This window comes from Mastigoproctus giganteus, chromosome 12, assembly GCF_048544385.1.
Source record: "Mastigoproctus giganteus isolate SK-2022 chromosome 12, ASM4854438v1, whole genome shotgun sequence".
NCBI classification, from domain to species: Eukaryota; Metazoa; Arthropoda; class Arachnida; order Uropygi; family Thelyphonidae; genus Mastigoproctus; species Mastigoproctus giganteus.
In genome coordinates, this window is record NC_143586.1 from 99,240,623 (window position 1) to 99,262,855 (window position 22,233).

The 22,233-nt window shown below is 37.0% G+C and overlaps 1 protein-coding gene across 1 annotated transcript in view; it reads right to left on the minus strand.

Annotated features, from left to right (window-relative positions):
- LOC150077295 (uncharacterized) overlaps positions 1 to 22,233 on the minus strand; it is a 198,754-nt gene that overhangs the window by 155,405 nt on the left and 21,116 nt on the right. Inside the window, exon 3 of the mRNA XM_090385847.1 lies at positions 8,701 to 8,743. Within this exon, the coding sequence (XP_090241973.1) occupies positions 8,701 to 8,743 (43 nt within the window). The remainder of the gene's footprint in view (positions 1 to 8,700; positions 8,744 to 22,233) is intronic.

Here is a 22,233-nt window from a genome sequence, read left to right on the forward strand (position 1 = left end):
CTGCTACTCACATGCAGTACCTTGCATTTGTCAATGTTAAACTTCAATTGTCATTTCTCAGCCCATCTGCCTAAATATTTCTAGATCTCATTGCAGTATACCTCCATTCCTGGAGGTACACTGCAATGAGATCTAGAAATCTTCTGTAATTAACCATTCTGCCAACCTTTGTATCATCTCCAAACTTAGACATTAAGCCTGATATACCCTCATCATTAATATACCCTGATATACTCTCATCATTAAACGAGAACTCTGTGGGATCCTGTGGACTCCCCAATAACATTAGTACACAAAGAGCAGGGTCCATTGATAACCACTCTCTGTCTTCTCCCATTCAACCATCCATCGCTTTATCCATAGCCATAACTTTCCTTTAATGCCACACTGCTCCAATTTGGACAGCAGTCTTTTATTGCACAGATGTCAAAAGCTTTCCCGAAATGCAAATATACGATATCAAAATTATTTTTTGCATCCAGTTCCTTTGTAACCACATCTTAGTATCCAATCAAATTGGTCAGACAAGATCTCCCCTTAACAAACCTATGCTGTGATTGAAGTATAACTGCCCTCCTGTTTAGATGGTCCTGCATTACTTCTTTATGCATTACTAATGATTTATGCACCAACATCGAGCCATGATGATGAAGAGGTTGAAGAAATGTACACCGAAATTGAGAGTCTTCTAGATGAGCAGAAAACCCACTACACTATTATTATGGGGGACTTCAATGCTAAGGTTGGAAAAAGGCAAAACAGCGCAGAAAGAGGAACTATAGGAAATTTTGGAATTGATGAAAGAAATAAAAGAGGTCGAAAGACTTGTGGAATTTGCAGAATCTCAAGGACTGTCAGTAATGAACACTTTTTTCAAGAAAAGGGTGAACAGAAAGTGGACATGGAAGAGTCCAAATGGATTAACAACTAATGAAATCGACTTCATCCTCACTAACAGAAGATATATTGTGAATGATGTTACCATCCTGAATAAGGTAAATGTTGGAAGTGATCACAAACTGGTAACATGTACACTTGATATAGATGTAGGAAAGGAAAGGGAAGGGAAAAACTGACTCGAGTAAATAATACAAAGGTCTTTGAGATAAAAGAGGAGGAGAAAAAGCAGTATGTACTGGAACTTAAGAACAAGTTTGAGCTTCTGCAGACTGCTCAGGACCAAGATATCAACGAGGAATATTACAACTTTCTGAAAGTGATAAAGCCCAAGAAACCTATAGGGAAACAGAAATCCAAAGAAGAAAAAATTAGTCAAGAAACACTTGTCATGATGAACCGAAGACAACAAATGAAGAGCAAGAAAAACACTGACAGGAAGAAAATTGACTGAGTATACTGAGTTATGCAAAGCCATTAGAAAGAGACTCAGAGAGGACATAAGAAGATTTAACACAAGAAAAGTAGAACAAGCATTAAGGGAAAACAAAGGATTTAAATCAGCAACCATGAGCAGTAATACAGAAAGACAAATGATACTGAAACTGAAGAATAGTGATGGTGTACTTATAAACAGCAGAGAAGGCATAATTCAAATAGCAGAAGACTACTATAGAGAATTATACAAGGAGCGAGGGAATGATGCCAGCAGTGGGGAAGATGGATTGCAAAGTATCAACACATACGACATACCCGATATTCCTCCTGATGAGGTAGAACATGCATTGAAGAAAATGAAGAATCAGAAAGCCCCGGGGGAAGATGAAGTTACTGTAGAGTTGTTAAAATTGGGAGGAAGAGACATAACACAAAAACTGGCAAGGCTCTTCACAAAGGGCATTAGAAAAGGTGTGACGCCTAAGCAGTGGAATAATGCAATCATAGTTTTGCTGCATAACAAAGGAGATAAATCAGAAATTGGAAATTATAGACCAATTAGCTTGTTATCCCACATCTACAAGTTGTTCAGGGTCATTACTAACAGATTAGAAAGAATACTTGATGAGAATCAACCGAAAGAGCAAGCTGGCTTTAGGACAGGATTCTCAACTATGGATCACCTTCACGTAATATCACAGCTAATGGAGAAAGCAAATGAATATAAAACACCATTATGCCTGGCATTTGTAGATTATGAAAAGGCATTTGACTCCATACAGCATAAGGCAATGTTTCGGGCACTGGAAAGACAAGGCATAGATACCCCATATATTATGATTTTGAAGAAAATATATGAGAGTGCTACCTCCTTTATTAGACTAGACAAAGACAGTAGGAAATTTAAAATCGAGAAAGCAGTTCGACAAGGAGACACAATATCTCCGAAGCTGTTTACTACTGCCCTTGAGGAAGCTTTCAGAAGATTAGACTGGTTGCAGAAAGGAGTCAATGTGAACGGAGAGTACCTAAACCATTTACGATTTGCAGACGACATTGTGGTCATAAACCACGATCCCAAAGAATTACAGGAAAATCTTAATCAGTTATGCACAGTTAGTAAGGATTTTGGACTAAAGGTGAATATGGCTAAAACAAAAGTAATGATGAACAAGTATGCCACAGAAAGGGAAATAATGATTGAAGGAGCATTAATTGAAAAGGTGGAGTCATATACTTATCTGGGACAAGTTATTAGCTGTAATAATGATAAATGGCTGGAAGTCAAGAGAAGAATAAATTTTGGATGGATAGCATTCAGGAAATATAGTCACATACTGAAGAGCAATATCCCAGTTTGTCTGAAACGTAAAATAATGAACCAATGTATACTCCCCACCATGACTTATGGAAGTGAAACTTGGGCACTCACCAAAAGAATGGAAGAGAAGCTGAGAACTACACAGCGAAGAATGGAACGAATTATATTGGGAATAGACTGTTAGATAAGAAGAGAAACACATGGATTAGGCAGCAAACTCAAGTAAAGGACATTCTTATCAAAACTAAAGAACTAAAATGGTCTTGGGCAGGACACATAGCTCGAAGACATGATGACAGATGGACTAAGAAAATAATAGAATGGTACCAAAGAGAAGCTAGAAGAAAACCTGGAAGGCGGAGATGGATAGATGAAATTCATGAGTTTTCGGGTAGTAAATGGATGGCCAGTGCTCAAAACAGAAGGAACTGGAAAGTTGCTGGAGAGGCCTTCATCCTGCAGTGGATTGAAATTGGATGATGATGATGATGCATTACTTCTTTAACCAGTGACCTTATTAGTTTCCCTGAAATGGAAGTTATGCAAATGGTTCTGTAATTACTCATGTCACCCTTTGTAAATTGGGGATAAATCTGCACATCTCTAGTCCAAGGGAACAGGATGCTCCCATAACTTTTTTGGTTTGGTTTTTTGGAAATGGTTTGATTAGTTACTTTGTTACTTCTGTTAATATAACTGGATAGAACCCATCTACTCTAGGTGGGTAGATGCGAATGTAGATGCAAAATACCTATTCAGCCTATCAGCAACTTCAGTAGGATCATCCACAGTTAAACCATCAACATCAAGTGGCCCTATGTGATTCAGCCCCTTCCTTCTACTGTTAATATAAGTAAAGAAATCTTTGCTGCTTTTCTTGGCATTCTTTACCAGAGATGTAATCTACAGTTATACTTCAGCTTCAACTTGGCTTGCCTAACTTCCTTTACAACTTGATTGCATACTAGTTTATATCTACCATATTCACTAACTGAAGTTGAAATTCCAGAGCTGATATACCAAAATTGTTTAGTTTAGAGCTGATTTGGATTTGGAAACAGCCATTTATAATTTTATTTTCAATCACCCAATTAACTTAAATTAAATATATACAAGGCATATTATCTCTTATTTCATAATTATAAAGTTGTTAGTCTTAGTTTCACTGTAATTTCAACACCAGCCTCGCAATTCACAATTAATTCCTCTATTTTATCTTTTATTTGCTGATATATTATTACTTTCAGCTGATATGTTTTCATTCATGTTTTTAAAATTTAGAACTGTGGTTTATAGTAACCAATCTCTTAGCAATTGTTCAAAAATGTGCAGGTGATGCAATGGAAAGAAAATGGCAGAAAAGAAAGCTAAGAAAAGAAAAACAACAGTACTTAAACATAAGATAAAGAAATATTCTTTTTTTTTGTTATAACAAAAAAAAGGATATTTTTGTTATAAAGTGATGATTGTACAGGATCAGTCAAAATACATGTAACCCATAGAATATTTACAGTTTTATAATAGAAATTATCAGAATTTCAGTATATCACATTAAATTATATATCAGTTATTATTATAAGATAATTATAACACAGATCCAATAAACATTAAAAGTGTCCTCCTATCCAAATGTAAACACAAACCCTTTTCACCACATTTCATGAGATTAACATAGTGCAAAAACAGTATCATTGAAATTTTAAATTTGATATTGACTTTTATAACTTATGCTGACAATATGTGAAGGTTGTTGGTATATAACCATTCCATTTAAGTAGTACAAAAAGGTAGAAAATCCAGGGATCATGGATGTTCAATAATGAACATGTGCTATGCCTGAGAAAATTAATTACTACTTTTGCTGTATGTAAATAAAAATTTTGATATATACTTACATTGCAATAAATTTTATGCTGCAGCCTTTGATACTGTACCACATATACAACTGTTGTATAAATTGAAGCAATATGGCATTAGAGGTTTGTTAGTTTGTTATTTGGTTTTTAGGAGTATTAGCAACTAAGGCCATATTGCTCCGGGAATATGCGGTGGTCATTCCCTGACCTTTCCACATCCTCCGTATTTGGTGGTGACGGGCTCGAACCCTGGTCTAATCAAGAAGCGTGTGCTACGTGCTGCTGCTCCTTCCCACCTGGCTACGGAGGTGCCTAAAGCTTTAGAGGTAAGTGACTGCTATGAATGTAATGGAAGGAAACAAAGAATAGTTATTAGTATTAGTAGTGGCAAATGATGCAAGAAAGCAAGCTTATACAGCATCAGCCAAAAAAAAATATTAATAATAATAATAAAATTCCATTTCACCTATTCAAATTCATTCAAATCATCCACTTCTACAACAACAGATGGATGCATGTTCCAGCAATCAACCACCCATTTTATTAAGTCAAACTTCTATACATCTATACTGCAACCATCCTTCCTTATAAATGGCCACAGCTCTTCATGGACTAATGTTATAAGTGAGAATTTCCTCAAGGTTCAGCGTTGGGCTTCTTACTGTTTTTAATATTTATTAATGGTATTGATGTAGACATATCAAGTTTAATGTCTGTTTTTTGATGATATAATGGTGGGCACAGTGGTTAATGACAGTAATCAGGATATGCTTCTTTAAAAGGATATAGGAATCACTGGAAAATGATATATGAGGATTAACAAAAATATAAATGCATGTTACTGTATTTGGATAGCAGTAATCCCAGCATATCAGATGTTCTTTTAGCAGTATGATGCACAGACAAATCAAGAAATGGAAACTGGTAAAAATTTGTCTGAATTGATAGCACTATCATCCTAATAGGGAAAAGCATTTCAGGCATTTTCTGAAGAAATGGTACAAGAAGTATCATGAAATGTCTGAGAATAATCTGTAACCCTTTAAGAATTTAAATAAAGAGTACACTCTATGCAGGTTGAAATGCTTATTTTCTCTCTAATTTCCAATCCCCAAAATAACATACGATCTGGGGTGGTACCAAACTCATGTGAAATATGAAAAATATCTAGGGTGAATTGTATAGGCCAACATTGAATTCTCTGAGTAGTGCAAGCAAGCTGCTATAGAGTGATAAGATTCTGCCAAATATAAATAGGGATAAAGATGTGATTATCCCTTTGGGATTATTCCACATCTGGAGTATTGCATACAGGTTTAGAAAACCTCATTTTGGTAAGGACACAAATCTGTTGGAAAGAGTGGAGGTAGGAGCAACAAGATTAATTGGGGGGGGGGGGGGAACTAAAGGATATTTTTACCAGGAAAGCCTAGTTTCTAGAGACTGTAAATTGCAATCTCGAGAAACTAGGCATCTGTGTGGTGACCTAACAAGTGTATAAATTTTTAAAAGGGTTAAGCAAACTAAATGCTGATGATATATTTTTATCATTTCTCGAATGAACACACAAGGGGGCATAAATTTAAATAAATTTATATAAATTAGAAAAAGAATGTTGCAGAATAGATGTTTGGAAATTTGCATCCAGTCTCTAAAAGTAATCAATTGCTGGAATAAATTTCCACCTAGTATTTTTGGGGTGGGTAGTTTGAATAAATTTAAAAAAGGTGTGACAAATAACTGGAAGGAATGGGGAAATGAGTGTTTTTTTTTTTTTTTGGCTAATGCTATATATAAGCTTTGTTTCCTTGCATCACATTGCCAATACTAATGTTAATACTAAATTATTGACTAGTGTTTTAGTAATAGTAGGTTTAATATTATAAAGCTAACATATAACAATACCTGAGGATGACCAGTGTGCTGCTGCTGCTGCTACTGTAGCAATCAGAATCAAATACCATCAATCAAGTTTGTCAATGATAAATTAACTTGGACTGCATGAATTTTGACTTATCCTGTATATCTGTTTATGGAACAGAAAGAAAAATCAAGTCAGAAATGCCACAAGGTACATTGTACAGTAATCTTCTATGTAAGTGATCCAGCATTTGGACTTGCTAGGAAACGATAATCGTAGAGTATTAAGCCTGGAAAACCCAGTCTTTAGTCAAAATATTGAGATGCAAAGAATTTCATGTAAATATAATAATAGGAGTATTCCTTTAATCTTTTTATATTAATTGGGATCCTAAACCCATATCCATTTCTCACCTTCTCATGGTGTAACCTGTTAGTTATCTTCTACATTTTTAATGTAGGAGACAACTAACAGATCATGTTTGAAATGTCATAATTATATGAGCTTTATTTCTCTCTTGTGCCAAGCATAAACAATATTTATTGTATTCTCACATATGAATGAGATTACCAAAATTAGTACCAAGAACTGTTTCTTAAGATATTCTACATCTAGTGAGCATATATGCACATCATATAGAACAGAAGCAATGTAACACACACATGCAGAATGCTTCTATAGGCATTGCTACCAACTTCTCACACACTGATTCACTGATTGAACTGAGTACATTCACAGTACTGAGTACTGTTCACAGTTTCCCATGTGTCTAATTTCATTTATGAAGCAATTTAAGAATTTTTTAAATATTTTAATATTTAATTTTTTTATATTTTATCAATATAATTTATTATATTAATAAAAACATTACCATGATTACTTAAATTATAATTTAATAATGATTCGTAAAACTGTGGATCGATGATGTTACACAGGCCTACAAGCACTGCTTGAATTGAAAAATATTAGCAACCAGAATAATAAAGAGATAAATACTGTATATTCCAGAGAATTCTGGTCAACCACCATGACCTGAATTCCATGCGTGATGCTAAAGTGATTGACCAGTATTAAATCCACACACATCCATGCAACAACAATGAGCAGCAATCTAGTAGTTGAATGTTTAATCTCGTGATCATGCATGCATGCATCACTGCGAGTACAACTGTCTTTAATGACACTGTCTGTAATGTCTTTATCCTGTTAGAATAATTTGCTGAAGAAGGGGGCCCATTTAACCCTGAAAGCTTCACACCATTTGTTATTAAAAGTTTTTCACTGGAATATACAGTATTTATTTCTTTATGCAATGGAATCCAGGAGAACCAGAATAATATTTAGTAGCAAAAATATGATTATATATATATTTTTTTAAAAATTCATCCAATATACACAAATATTATTCAGACACAATAATAAAATTTCAAATGTGCTCCAACTTGAAAATGGCAATGCCCATTTCAGTATTTTGGAAAAGTTTTTTTTGAAAGTTTAACAACCAGAACACTTTAAACTTTATTTAGAAAAGTAAATTAATCAACCACTACCTGGAAGTTCATTAAATTTTTCACATTAAATTTCTGCCAATAAAAACTACCATGATTAATCCTGAATAAGAAACTCACTAATAATTATTTTATTTCAACAATAAGATAAGACAGTATTTAAGATAAAGCATTTATAGTATAATAAATTTTTTCGCATAAAATGAGGTACTTTAAAAGAAACAGGTAGTACAGCAGAAAACTCCAACTAATAAAAAAGTATATTTCAAATACCATGGAGTGTAAACTAATAGTTGAGCCCATCTCTGAGGACAACTCTAACTCTCCCAAACTCAACTTTCCCCTAGCTACTATTAAATTTTTTCACAGTAAATTTTTACTATTAAATTTTTTCATTTTAGGATGAACAGTGCGGGATTAAGGTACAGGCTAGCAGGGCCCTTTCCCAGGGCATCATTCTTTAAGGGGCACCAAAAACAGAATAACAATGAAGTAAAAAATATATATAAAAAATAAAGGGTGCCAAAAAATCTTTCTGCCCGGGGTGCGGAAATACCTTGGTCTGACCCTGAAGATGAAACAACTAAAAGTGGACAAATTTCTTGTGCCAAAAGTTTTATTCAATTTTATCAAATTAAATACTTTTATCCCTCAGAATAATGCAACCAGAAAAGTATTACTAAATGCCCACACTAACTTTTTTTTGAACCATAAGAAATTTCTTATTTGCAAAATTAATCAAATCCCACACCAAAACTAGTTAATTTCCTTCTTTGAATCTTAATCTCTTTAAAAGAAAACAAAATTGAAAAATACTACCTTCCATCGGTCATCAGAAGCTTGATAAAATGGAAAATGTTCTCTGAAAATAATTTTTTAAACATGATTATAATCAGTCCTTTTTGTGATTGAAAACTATTTATTAAATTGATAATAATAAGTATTTAAAATATATATATGTTACCGGCAAAGTGTGAAAAGCAGGCATTCTATACAATGCCTTACGTTTTTAGGCAAATTATGAAATCTCTGTTTTATTTTAATATTTTATATACTTTCCCTAGGCATTGTATAGAATACCTAGGCATTATAGAGAATGACAAATACTATTTCGGCAAAGTATGAAAAAGGCTTTTATTGAAAAGATGCATGTGATAATGTAAGATACGGGATTTTTCTACAGAAAGAGAAAAAGACCAGTGCTGAACTACTTGTTGCTACACGGTAGACTGGAATGGCATTTTGAATTGCATTTTTCATACAAAAGCACTTCAAATTTCAGCACTTGGTCTTGCAAGTACACCTCATGAACCCTTGGCTGTTACCCATGGACTGAGTGGAAGCAGCTGACCGGAGAGCTATTTCGTGGTCAGGAACGTCTCCAACTCTCAGTAAGTCCTTGGGACATAAAGTGAATTGTGATCTGGCATAGAGTTGGTTTAAAATTCCTTCAGCAGTTCCAAGTCGGTAAAAACCATCGTTTGTCACACTCATAACAACCGCCAGCAGATTGCGCGAGTCACCCCCATCCCTTGTCGACGTCTGGGATAGCAACTCGCACAGTGGTCCCCAAAGGTGCAGGAGGAAACTTTTTGTCGGAATCCATTTTCATTTTTTTGGCCTGTATTTCCAGATTCAATTTAGATCGAATTTTACCTTTGACAGCATTCTCAATATTGAAGTAAAGAGTACACAAAATATAAACATCATAGCCTTCTATTTTCTCACTTCCATCATCTTTAGTCTCATGTTCACAGGTGGCATGAACGTTTCGGTGACAGTTTCTGCACGTATGGGCACCATTGGTTTCTTTCAAACAGACGCAGCAGGTAGCAGAACCGGAAGCCTCTTCGGTAGACATGTATTCATCACCACTTTCGTTTCTTCCATCGTTGACTAGAGTCTCATCCATGTTTTGTGCAATAGACTTTCTCTTGGATAGGGTGATCTGTTTATTCTTGTATTGTTTGAACGTTTTCCATCATTTTTTCCAGTTGCTCCTCGGTCTGTATGTCTTGTAAAACATCTTGGGGTAAGGAAGACGTTGTGAGACCCACTTTAGCTTTGCAGCCAAAGAGAGCTTCATATGGTGTTCTCTTAATCCCAGAATGAAATGCCCTGTTCTTCATAAGTTGCACGAAACATAGTCCCTCACTCCATCGGTCAGTTTTTTCATCTTGCATCCACATACACAGCATATTTTCAATGTCCTGATTAGCTCTTTCGACACTTCCTTGGCTTTGTGAGTGGCGAGACTTGCCATGGACGATCTTCAAAGTCGGCCAGTACTCCTTTAGGCTTCTCACCACATTATTAGCAAATTCTCTGCCATTATCAGATTGTAGAATCGATGGTGCTCCAAGCAAAGTAAATATGTCCACGAGGTTATATGCCACTTCTTCTGCTGTCTTTGATGTCAGAGCCTTGAAAACTACAAACTTAGTGAGATTATCTTGGTATACCATTGGTATACCTTTACCAAGATCTTGGTAAAGTTGTATTCCCTGTCAGGATGTGACTGAAAATCGATGAGATCGACCTGACAACGGGAATTGAACTCAGAAAAAATCATAGGCTTCACTACAACACCCTTTTTAACACCTTTTTGTATTTTCTGGCACGGCTCACAAAGGTGATTGTAAAGTATAAAATACTCCCGGCAGTGACATTTAATATCACAAGGCGAGTCACGTGACTTTCTACACTCGCCTCAAACAGAGAGCCAGAGCACTTCCGCCATTTGCGCTGTTGGCTTTGTTCGGCGGTAAGAAAAACGCGATTTCAATTTGGCCCTATTGCACAAAAAATGGCTGAGAAAGCTACATTTTCTGGGCAGGAATCACGGCATGTTGACATGCAACAACGATTCTACGAAGAACTATCTAAAGTTCGAGCCAATGCTGCTAAAAACTGCATTTTTTTAACCAAAACTACCTACCAAAAGTTAGTGAACGATGTGAAAAATGCTAATACGGCTACTAAGAAGAAACCACGTGACTTTTGGCTGCTGAATCGCTATGATGTGATGGTCGTAGAAAACAAAAGTAAGTTTGTTATCCTGTTAAAGAAGTCGTCAACGAAAAATCAGTTTTACGTCACAGATTCTGAGTTATTTAATGTACTTCATGAAGCTGAAGCTCATTTGGCCATTGGCCATGGAGGACTTGACAGAATGTTGAAAGAGATCTCACACAAGTACAAGAACATTACTCGTCTTGACACTGAACTGTACATTCCCCTTTGTGAGCCGTGCCAGAAAAAACGAAAAGGTCTTAAAAAGGGTGTTGTAGTGAAGCCTATGATTTTTTCTGAGTTCAATTCCCGTTGTCAGGTCGATCTCATCGATTTTCAGTCACATCCTGATAGGGAATACAACTTTATAATGGTATACCAAGATCATCTCACTAAGTTTGTGGTTCTTAAGGCTCTGACATCGAAGACAGCAGAAGAAGTGGCATGTAACCTCGTGGACATATTTACTTTGCTTGGAGCACCATCGATTCTACAATCCGACAGTGGCAGAGAATTTGCTAATAATGTGGTGAGAAGCCTAAAGGAGTACTGGCCGACTTTGAAGATCGTCCATGGCAAGCCTCACCACTCACAAAGTCAAGGAAGTATCGAAAGAGCTAATCAGGACATTGAAAATATGCTGTGTATGTGGATGCAAGATGAAAAAACTGACCGATGGAGTGAGGGACTATGTTTCGTGCAACTTATGAAGAACAGGGCATTTCATTCTGGGATTAAGAGAACACCATATGTAGCTCTCTTTGGCTGCAAAGCTAAAGTGGGTCTCACAACATCTTCCTTACCCCAAGATGTTTTACAAGACATACAGACTGAGGAGCAACTGGAAAAAATGATGGAAAACGTTCAAACAATACAAGAATAAACAGATCACCCTATTCAACAGAAAGTCTATTGCACAAAACACGGACAAGACTGTAGTCAACGATGGAATAAACGAAAGTGGTGATGAATACATGTCTACCGAAGAGGCTTCCGGTTCTGCTACCTGCTGCGTCTGTTTGAAAGAAACCAGTGGTGCCCATACGTGCAGAAACTGTCACCGAAACGTTCATGCCACCTGTGAACATGAGACTAAAGATGATGGAAGTGAGAAAATAGAAGGCTATGATGTTAATATTTTGTGTACTCTTTACTTCAATATTGAGAATGCTGTCGAAAGTAAAATTCGATCTAAATTGAATCTGGAAATACAGACCAAAAAAATGAAAATGGATTCCGACAAAAAGTTTCCTCCTGCACCTTTAGGGGCCACTGTGCAAGTTCCTATCCCAGATGTCGACAAGGGACGGGGTGACTCGCGCAATCTGCAGGCGGTTGTTATGAAGTGTGACAGACGATGGTTTTTACCGACTTGGAACTGCTGAAGGAATTTTAAATCAACTCTATGCCAGATCACAATTCACTTTATGTCCCAAGGACTTACTGAGAGTTGGAGACGTTCCTGACCACGAAACAGCTCTCTGGTCAGCTGCTTCCGCTCAGTCCATGGGTAACGGCCAAGGGTTCATGAGGTGTACTTGCAAGACCAAGTGCCGAAATTTGAGGTGCTTTTGTGTGAAAAAGGCAGTTAAGTGCAATTCAAAATGCCATTCCAGTCTACCTTGTAGCAACAAGTAGTTCAGCACTGGTCATTTTCTCTTTCTGTAGAAAAATCCCGTATCTTACATTTTTACATGCAACTTTTCAATAAAAGCCTTTTTCATACTTTGCTGAAATAGAATTTGTCATTCTATATAATGCCTAGGTATTCTATACAATGCCTATGGAAAGTATGTAAAATATTAAAATAAAACAGACATTTCATACTTTGCCTAAAAACATAAGCCATTGTATAGAATGCCTGCTTTTCACACTTTGCCGGTAACATATATATTATTTAATAATAACAATTATTAAATGAACATTGATAACTAATAAAATTATAATTATTAAATGAATAGAAAATATTCATTTAATAATTTATTTATGATTATTATTCATTTAATACCTATAATTATTAATTACAAGTATTAAATGAATAATAAAATTAAGCACAATTTATAATAAATTGTGCATAATTTTATTTTCAACCAAGTTTTTAAATATACATTTTTTTATAAAATAAATATAAAATAATATATAATATATACAGAACTTGAAATTGTCAGTAAAAAGTCAAAGTGGTGGGGGGGGGGGAGAAGTATGTATCAATATATAAACAGATATGTATATATAAAATATAAACAGATTATAAACATTTTATATAAATAGATTATGTATATATAAAAATCATTCATTACTGACCAAGAAGGATGACAACACCCTGATATAGACCAGTTGATTTATGTATGGATAAGGTCCAAGTACAGAAAAATTTTTTTTAGTAAAAAGCTCAATATGTTTATTTGTAAGAGCAGTCAAGAAATCACAGATTCAAATCCAGTTAATATTTGTTATACAGTACAACAGCATTTCTGATGAATGTGGAATCATTCATCAGAATGATTAACAGGAGAGACTGCTCCTATAGGGATGGAATACACTTAAATAGAAATTGTGCAAGAATATTCGCTGATGCAATAGAGGCAGTGTTAGGTGGGTTGAAAAACTACTAGCTTGGGGGAAGGATTCACAGACTAAAAGGTTAAAAGTAGCCGCAGGCAGAGGTGAAGGTGATTCTTGCACTACTTCTATTAGAATATGCAGCGGCCTGGAGCGAGGGGTGCTGGGGGTTTCAGGGACTGATGGCAGTCATCATGAAATAAATAAATATATGGGAGGTGTTAGGGTAATTAAGAATAAGAATAGATGCATGTATACCAATGCTAGAAGTATAGTAAATAAATTTGATGAATTTGAAGTGTTGGTCAAGACATGAAAGGCGGATATTGTTGGGATTTCAGAGACGTTGTGTCACATAGATATTAGGAATGCAGAATTGGAATTTGGGGAGTACAATGTGGACAGAAAGGATAGAGAATAGGAAGGGAGGAGGGTTTATGCTGTTAATTAAGAAAAACATAAAATCAAAGGAAGTGCATCCAGTTGACATAGATGGACAGTTCAATGTTCAGTCAGTGTGGTGTGATATAAGCACTGGGAAAGAAAAAATAAGAGTAGGAGTGTGTTATAGACCTAATGACTCGAATGAGTACAACGAAAAATTGTACAGAGAAATAGACTGGGCTAGTAAATCAGAATGTCTTAATAATGGGGGATTTTAACTTCCCAGATATTGACTAGAACTTGTGGTTGGTCACTTGCACTCTAGCAAGACTTTTGTGGATTTATTAGATGATAATTTTCTGCAGCAGCATGTTCGAAGGCAACCAGAGAGGGTAATACTCTTGATCTGGTTATCAGCATCTGGTTATTCGTGTATTAAGAATTTGCAGATAAAGGAACCACTAGGTGGCAGTGATCACAGTGTACTGATGTGGGATTATTCAAAGATATAATTACCATCAGGGGTAAAGGAAAGGGTTTTTGCTTCCGTAAAGGTGACTGCAGTGGTCTCAGACAGTTTTTAAATTCTGTACAGTGGAACCAACTGATGATGATACCAACAGCAAATTCTAAGTGGGAAGCATTCAAGGAATTAATCGTGGAAGCTACTAGACGTTTCATACATATTATGAAATACTGTTCAAGGTTTAAGCCTAAATAGTTGTCAAATGAAATAAAGAGACTAGTGGCAGAGAAGAAAAATGGATGGGATGTATATAAATTATCAGGCAACACAGAAACCTATAGCAGATATAAGTTAGTCTGTAACCAAGTCATAAAGGTGATTAGTAAATACGAAGGCAGATCTTTGGCAAAGGATACTAAGAAAAACAGCAAGGATTTCTTTACTTATATAAGCTCTAAAAGAAAGGGGATGAATCAGGTTGGTTCACTTGATATCGATGGTTAGACTGTTGATGATCCTGCTCAGATAGCTGATAATCTGAATGAGTTTTTATCTGAATGAGGAAGGAAAATGCCAGAAGGTTATCAAATTGTAGCAGGGCTTAATGATTTCTAATAACTGACAAAAAAGTGGAGGAGAAATTGTTGAAGTTAAACATAAGAAAGGTATCTGGGACGGAAGGGATCTATCCAGTTATATTAAAGGAGGCGGCAAATGAACTAAGGAAATCCTTAGCCATAATTATGAGAGCATCCTTGGACTCAGGAGACGTCCCCACAGACCTGGAGATGTGCAAATACATCCCCAATTCACAAAGGGGGATTGAAGGGTGACATGAATAATTACAGACCAGTTAGTTTGACTTCTGTTCCGGGTAAAATAATGGAGTCACTGGTTAAAGATGCATTGCAGGATCATCTAGACAAGACTGCAGCAATCATTCAGACACAGCAAGGGTTTGTTAAGGGAAAGTCTTATCTGACAATTTTGATTGAATACTATGATGTGGTTACAAAGGAACTGGATGCAAAAAATAATTTTGATATCATATACTTGGATTTCAGGAAAGCTTTTGACACCGTTGCGCATGAAAGACTACTAAACAAATTGGAGCAGAATGGTATTAAGGGTAAGTTGCTACAATGGATGAAAGGGTGGTTGAGTGGGAGAAGACAGAGGGTTGTAATCAATGGGCGCTGCTCTTCGTGAACTAATGTTATTAGTGGAGTTCCACGGGGTTCGGTGTTGGGCCCACTGTTGTTTTGTATATTTATCAATGATATTGATGAAGGTATATCAGGCTTAGTGTCGAAGTTTGTTGGTGATACAAAGGTTGGCAGGGTTGTTAATGACACTAATGGCAGTGTACTACTGCAACATGGAAGATCTAGAAAATTTGGGCAGATGGGCTGAGAAGTGGCAACTGAAGTTTAACATTGACAAATGCAAAATACTGCATATGGGTAGAAGTAACCTCAGGGGAACATACCATCTATAAGGTGGTAGAAAATGAAAAAGACCTGGGAGTAATTGTGCAGTCAGATATGAAGTTTTCTGAGCAATGCAGACAGGCTGCAAGAAAAGGTCATGGGGTTTTGTCAATAATATACATGAATTTTGCTAGCAGGGAAAAGAGGTGATTATCCCTTTGTATAAAGCAATGGTCAGGCCACGCCTTGAGTACTGCATACAGGTCTGGAGGCCTCATTTTAGGAAGGTTGTAGATTTGCTTGAACGTGTACAGAGAAGGGCAACAAGATTGGTGAGGGGAATGAAGGGATCCTCTTACCAAGAGAGGCTTAAGTTCTGTAAATTGCAGCGGCTGGAAACTAGGCACCTGGAGGTGATCTGATTGATGTGTATAAGGCCTTGAATGGGTTGAGCACACTGGATTCTGATGGAATTCTTCCACTTGCTCAGATTACGAACCTAAATGGACATAAATTCAAACTGAGGAAAGACAGTTGTAGAATAGATGTGTGGAAATTTGCCTTTAGCCAGCAGGTAGTTAATTGCTGGAACAAACTTCCATCTTCGTTGTGGAAGTTGATATCCTAAATAAATTCAAGGAGGAACTGGATAACATTTAGAGGGAATGGTTGCGTGAAGTTTTTTTTTTTTTTTTTTTGAGCTGATGCTACATAAGCACATCTGCTTGCTTTCTTGCATCATATGCCTCTATTACTCTATTGCTCCTCAATAACAAAGAATGAAGAAATGAGTGATGTTCGGGTGGACATAAATGGAATTCTCGAGTAGATAAAATCCTAGATGTTCAGATAATCAGCCTTGTCAAGTGAAAGAGAGGGAGTATTAAATCCTCATATTCTAATGGACAAGAAGGGATGTAATCTTGACCTATACCCTTAAATGCTCAATAGAGGTAGGCCTATCCTTGCATTTAGACAACACAGCAGGAAATATTCAATAAACATCATAGGCTGTAGAGTAAATTTTGTGAGAAGTGACCAGATAAGAAATGCATATAAAAAAGGAGGAGCAGAATATAGTACACAGCAAAATATTTCTGTATGTCTGGAGATTATGAATCAGAGCTAGACTATACCTCATATGTCAAACAGCTTGCAAAAACAAAGGTATATAACTTGAAGTAGTCATCAGAATAACAGTAGTTATTCCAGTCCAACAGTAATTCTAAATATTTGACTTGACTGAGAGGAACAGATAATGGGATAATTCTCACAATAAAGTGAATATGAGTTTCTGTGTTACTCCCATGAGAGCATGGGAGTAACACATGTAGTGACACACTTGCTTGAACCCACATAATTGTATTCTTGTTCAGATGATTAGTTTAAATTCTTCTTACTTATGTTGTCATGCTGGAATATAAACAGAACATTTAGCTTTGGAAGGATTTACTTAAAGATCAAAATATGCCATGCAAAACAGAAAGTCTAGTGTAGAGATCTTGTGCCATGGATAAATAGGCACTTCAGTAAACCAGGAAGAGGTAAAGCCGGGAAGATATCATCAACTCATGATCCAAATTGTGGGTATGAAAGAGTGCCCCTTTCATATACCCATTCATACATATGAAAGGGTATAAGAAAACAGAGAAGAATAGAGTATGGTCTAAATATGGACACAAAGTAGAAGTGTTGTGGTTCAGGGGAGAACCGAAGGGGGCGAATCTGCAATGCATCACAGTCTAAAAAAATGTGTAATTTGTGAAATGTTTGCCGACCTTTCTGGAACAGAACATGATCTAGCCAAGGAGGACATCTTTGTGTTTGCTAGGTGCAGAGAATATGAAGAAATCAGCTGCCAACTAAGCATTCAGAGTTTGAAGAGAAGGGTAGATGCCCTCAAAGGAATTAAAATGGGGCTACCATCAAGCTCTCAGCCACCCAACTCAAAGAGAGAGCTCATGATTGTGCATCAGGAGCTAGTTATTGTCGGTAACTCAATTGTCCGAGAAACAGGAAATATATTGTGCAAAAGGATAGGTGGAATAGAACCAGGATATATCTACCAGAGGGAAAAGTTGATGATGTTGTAGAGCAGATATCATCTTTTAAGACAAAAGGTGATATTGTTGTACATATTAGCACTAATGACATTAAGAGTAGGAGATTTGTGGACTTACTTAGTAAGTAGGGGTAACGAAGAGTAAGAAGAGGAGCATGAATACAGTCAGTTCTTTTATAATGTGCATTTTCGCAATGCAAATTTGCTCCAACGTGGCTGATATTTTAGGGAACAATGCAAGTATAGTGTGATTTTCAGGTTGGCTCATGCACATTTTCATCTACGAGTAACATCAAGCTGAATGTAGCGACCTGCGCAGCAATACATACAAGTTTACGAAGCTTAAAAAATGTCAAACATCAAATGTGTGACAGCTATATTTCCATTTACTGTAGTTGTATTGGTCAGAGACACACTGTTGTCATTTGCTGTATTCTCAAGATAACAGGTTATACTGTAGGCCAATTCATGTTTTCAGAAGCTCACATTTTTATGTTAGAATAGAAATTTTGTGATGCATGATAGTGTGAGCAGAGGAGCACAATTCAGGAGATCATCACCAAAAAACAAAAACAATTAGCACTTACCGGTTTATTGGGCTTTTCTATTAGTGGAAAGTTTAACGGAAAACTAGATAGCAAGTATAGTAGTATCAATTAATCAGTAAAATTTATTAATCTTATTAAATTTAATTGTCAACTGAATTGTACTTTTTTAACTAAATAAATATAGCGACCTAGTTATTACAAATGTAACATCATAAATTAATACATATCAGTTGACAGGGGATAAGAAAGTCATATAACATAAATCTGAGATAATATTCGATACCAAAATACATATATATAGTGTCATAACGCATTGGGATATAGATTTAGGGTTATATTTTGTATTGGAATTTTATTGATCTTGAATAGAAATCATGACTCAGACCAGAGCAACAAAGAAAAAGGCTCAAACTAGTGGAAGTGCTGTGGCTCAGGGGAGAACTGGGGGGGGGGGGGCAGTTGTCCTCTGAATCACAGTCTATTGATATGCACCGCTTGTTTGATGTTTGTGGAGCAATCAGGAACAGGACATGATATTGCTAAGGGGGAATGTCTTTGTGTGTGCACGCGATGTAAGGAGTGCAAGGAAATCAGGCACCAACTAGGCATTGTTATGGGCTTATATGACAGCTTGAAGGATAGGGTGGATACCCTCGAAGGATTTAAATTGAGGGGCCCATCAAGCTCTCAGCTGCCCACATCAATGCCAGAGCTTGCACTTGAACATCACGCAACACAGGGGCAACCCCCAAGGCAGAATGCGCTGGTCCCAAAGGAACTAGTTGTTCTAGGTGACTCTATTCTCAGGGAAATGGGGAATATATTGTGCAAAACAGATAGATGGAACAGGGCCAGGGTATGTCTGCCAGGGGCAAAGGTTGATGACGTTGTAGGGCAGATATCATCCTTTAAGGGCACAAAGGGTGATATTATTATCATTAGTCAAATGGTGCAAGGAAGCCGGAAGCTTATACTGGACCAGCCAAAAAAAAATTTTTTTTTTAACCCTGAGTGAGAGAGAGAGAGAGAGAGAGAGAGAGAGAGAGAGAGCGAACCAGGGTCAGAAGTTTTGGTTTTTGGTTTTTTTTTTTAGGAGCATTAGCAACTAAGGCCATATTGCTCCGGGATATGCGGTGGTCATTCCCTGACCTTTCCGCATCCTCCGTATTTGGTGGTGACGGGCTCGAACCCCGGTCTAATCAAGAAGCGTGTGCTACGCACTGCTGCTCCTTCCCACCTGGCTACGGAGGCGCCAGGGTCAGAAGTAAAAGGAATCACCAAGAAAAAGAAGAATGATGATATCCAGCTCAGGACCCTGGGTGTGCCAAGCCCATACTCACCAGATTTGAGCCCCTGGTTGGCACTAATGATATTAAGAGTAGGAGACCAGCAGAATTACTTAACAAGTACAAGACAATGCTGAAAAAAAGTCGTGAGTTAGGATTGAATTTGAAAGTGTTTGAAATTCTGCCCAGACACAATAGGAGGGAGTATATGATGAGAACCTTGTTGATCAATTCGGCCTTGGAGAGATTGTGCAAGGCTCAAGGGGTAGAATTTTTCTCAGCCTGGTCTGTGCTTGTTAACAGGAGAGACTGCTTCTACAGGAATGGGTTACACTTAAATAGAAATGGTGCAAGAATATTTGATGATGCTATCGAGGCAGAGTTAGGTGGGTCGGAAAACTGCTAGCTTGGGGGGATACACGGACTAACAGATTAACAGTAGCCGCTGGCAGAGGTAAAAGTGATTCTTGCACTACTTCTATTGAAATGCAATTGAGCCTGGAAAGCAAGGCAATGGGAATTTCCAGGGCTGCTGGGAGTCATAGTGGAACAAATAAATAAATACGTGGGCTGTGTTAGGGTAACTAAGAGTAGAAACACGTGCATGTATACTTGAATGTACACCAATGCTAGGAGTATAGTTAATAAATTCGATGAGCTTTAAGTGCTAGTCAAGACATCAAAGGCAGATATTGTTGGGAAATCAGAGACATGGTGTCACACAGATATAAGAAGTGCAGAACTAGAATTTTGGGAGCACAATGTGTACAGAAAGGAAAGACAGGACAGGAGGGGAGGAGGGGTTATGTTGTTAGTTAAGAAACACATAAAATCTAAGGAGGTGCATCCAACTGATGTTGGTGGACAATGCAATGTTGAGTTGTTTGGTGTGACATAAGCACTGGGAAAGTAAAAATGAGAGTAGGTGTGTGTTACAGGCCTAATGAATCTGATGAGTATAATGAGCAATTGTGCAGAGAAACAGAGTGGGACAGTAAATCAGTGTCTTATAATGGGGGATTTTAATTTCCCGGATATTGACTGGAATTTGTGGGTTGGTCAATCACACACTAGCAAGGCTTTTGTGGATTTATTGCATGATTGTTTTCTATAGCAGCATGTTCGGGAGGCAACTAGAGGAGTAATTCTCTTGATCTGATTATCAGTAGGGATTCTTCATGCATCAAGAATCTGCAGATAAAGGAACTACTAGGTGGCATGATCACAGTATGCTGAAGTGGGATTTACTCAAAGAGGTAACTACCATCAAGGGTAAAGGGAAGGGTTTTTGCATTCATAAAGGTGACTATGGTGGTCTGAGACAGTATTTAAATTCTATATGATGGAACCAACTGATGATGTTACCAACAGCAAATTCAAAATTGGAAGCATTCAAAGAATTAATCTTGGAAGCCACTAGGCTTTTCATACCAACAAAGAAATATTGTTCAAGATTTAGGCCTAAATGGATGTCAGATGAACTAATTAGACATGTGACAGAGAAGAAAAATGCATGGGATACATAAAAATTAACATGTGACACAGAAGCCGATGATAGATATAAGCTGGTCTGTAACCAAGTTACAAAGGAGGTTAGGCAGGCAAAGGCAGATTATGAGAAATCTTTGGCAAAGGATGCAAAGAAAAACAGCAAAGCGTTCTTTACATATGTAAACTTTAGAAGGAAGGGGATGAATCAGATTGATCCACTTGATATCGATGGTTCAACTGTTTATGATCCTGCTCAGGTAGCTAACAAACTGAATGAATATTCTGCATCAACATTCACACATGAGGAGTTATTCAGGGAGGGGAATGCCAGAGGTGTATTCAACTCTGGTAGTAAGCTAGATAATCTTGTAATAACTGATAGTAAAGTGGAGGAGAAATTGTTGAAGATAAACACAAGAAAGGCACCTGGGGTGGATGGAATCTATCCGGTTATATTAAAGGAGACGGCAAAGGAAATAAGCAAACCCTTAGCCATAATTATGAGAGCTTCCCTGGACTCAGGGGAGGTACCCATTGACTGGAGATGTGCAAATGTGACCCCAATCCAAAGGAGGATCAAAGTGAGACACAGGTAATTAAAGACCTGTTAGTTTAACTTCTGTTCCAGGGAAATTAATGGAGGCACTGGTTAAAGAAGCATTGCAGGATCATCAAGTCAAGACTTCAGTTATAGCTTGGACACAGCAATGGGTTTGTTAAGGGGAAGTCTTGTCTGACTAATTTGATTGGATACTATGATGTAGTCACAAAGGAACCGGATGCAAAGAATAACTTTGATATCATATATTTGGATCTTAGAAAAGCCTTTGATACTGTTGCACATGGAAGGCTGCTGAACAAATTGGAGCAGTATGGCATTGGGGTCATATTTCTGCTATGGATAAAGGGTTGTTGAGTAGGAGAAGACAAGAGTGGTAATCAATGGACACTGCTCTTCATGGATTAATGTTATTAGTGGAGTCCCTCAGGGTTCAGTGTTGGGTCCATTGTTGTTTTCTGTATTTATAAATGATATTGATGATGGTATATCATACTTAATGTCCAAGTTTGCAGACGATACGAAGGTTGGCAGGGTTGTTAATGACACTAA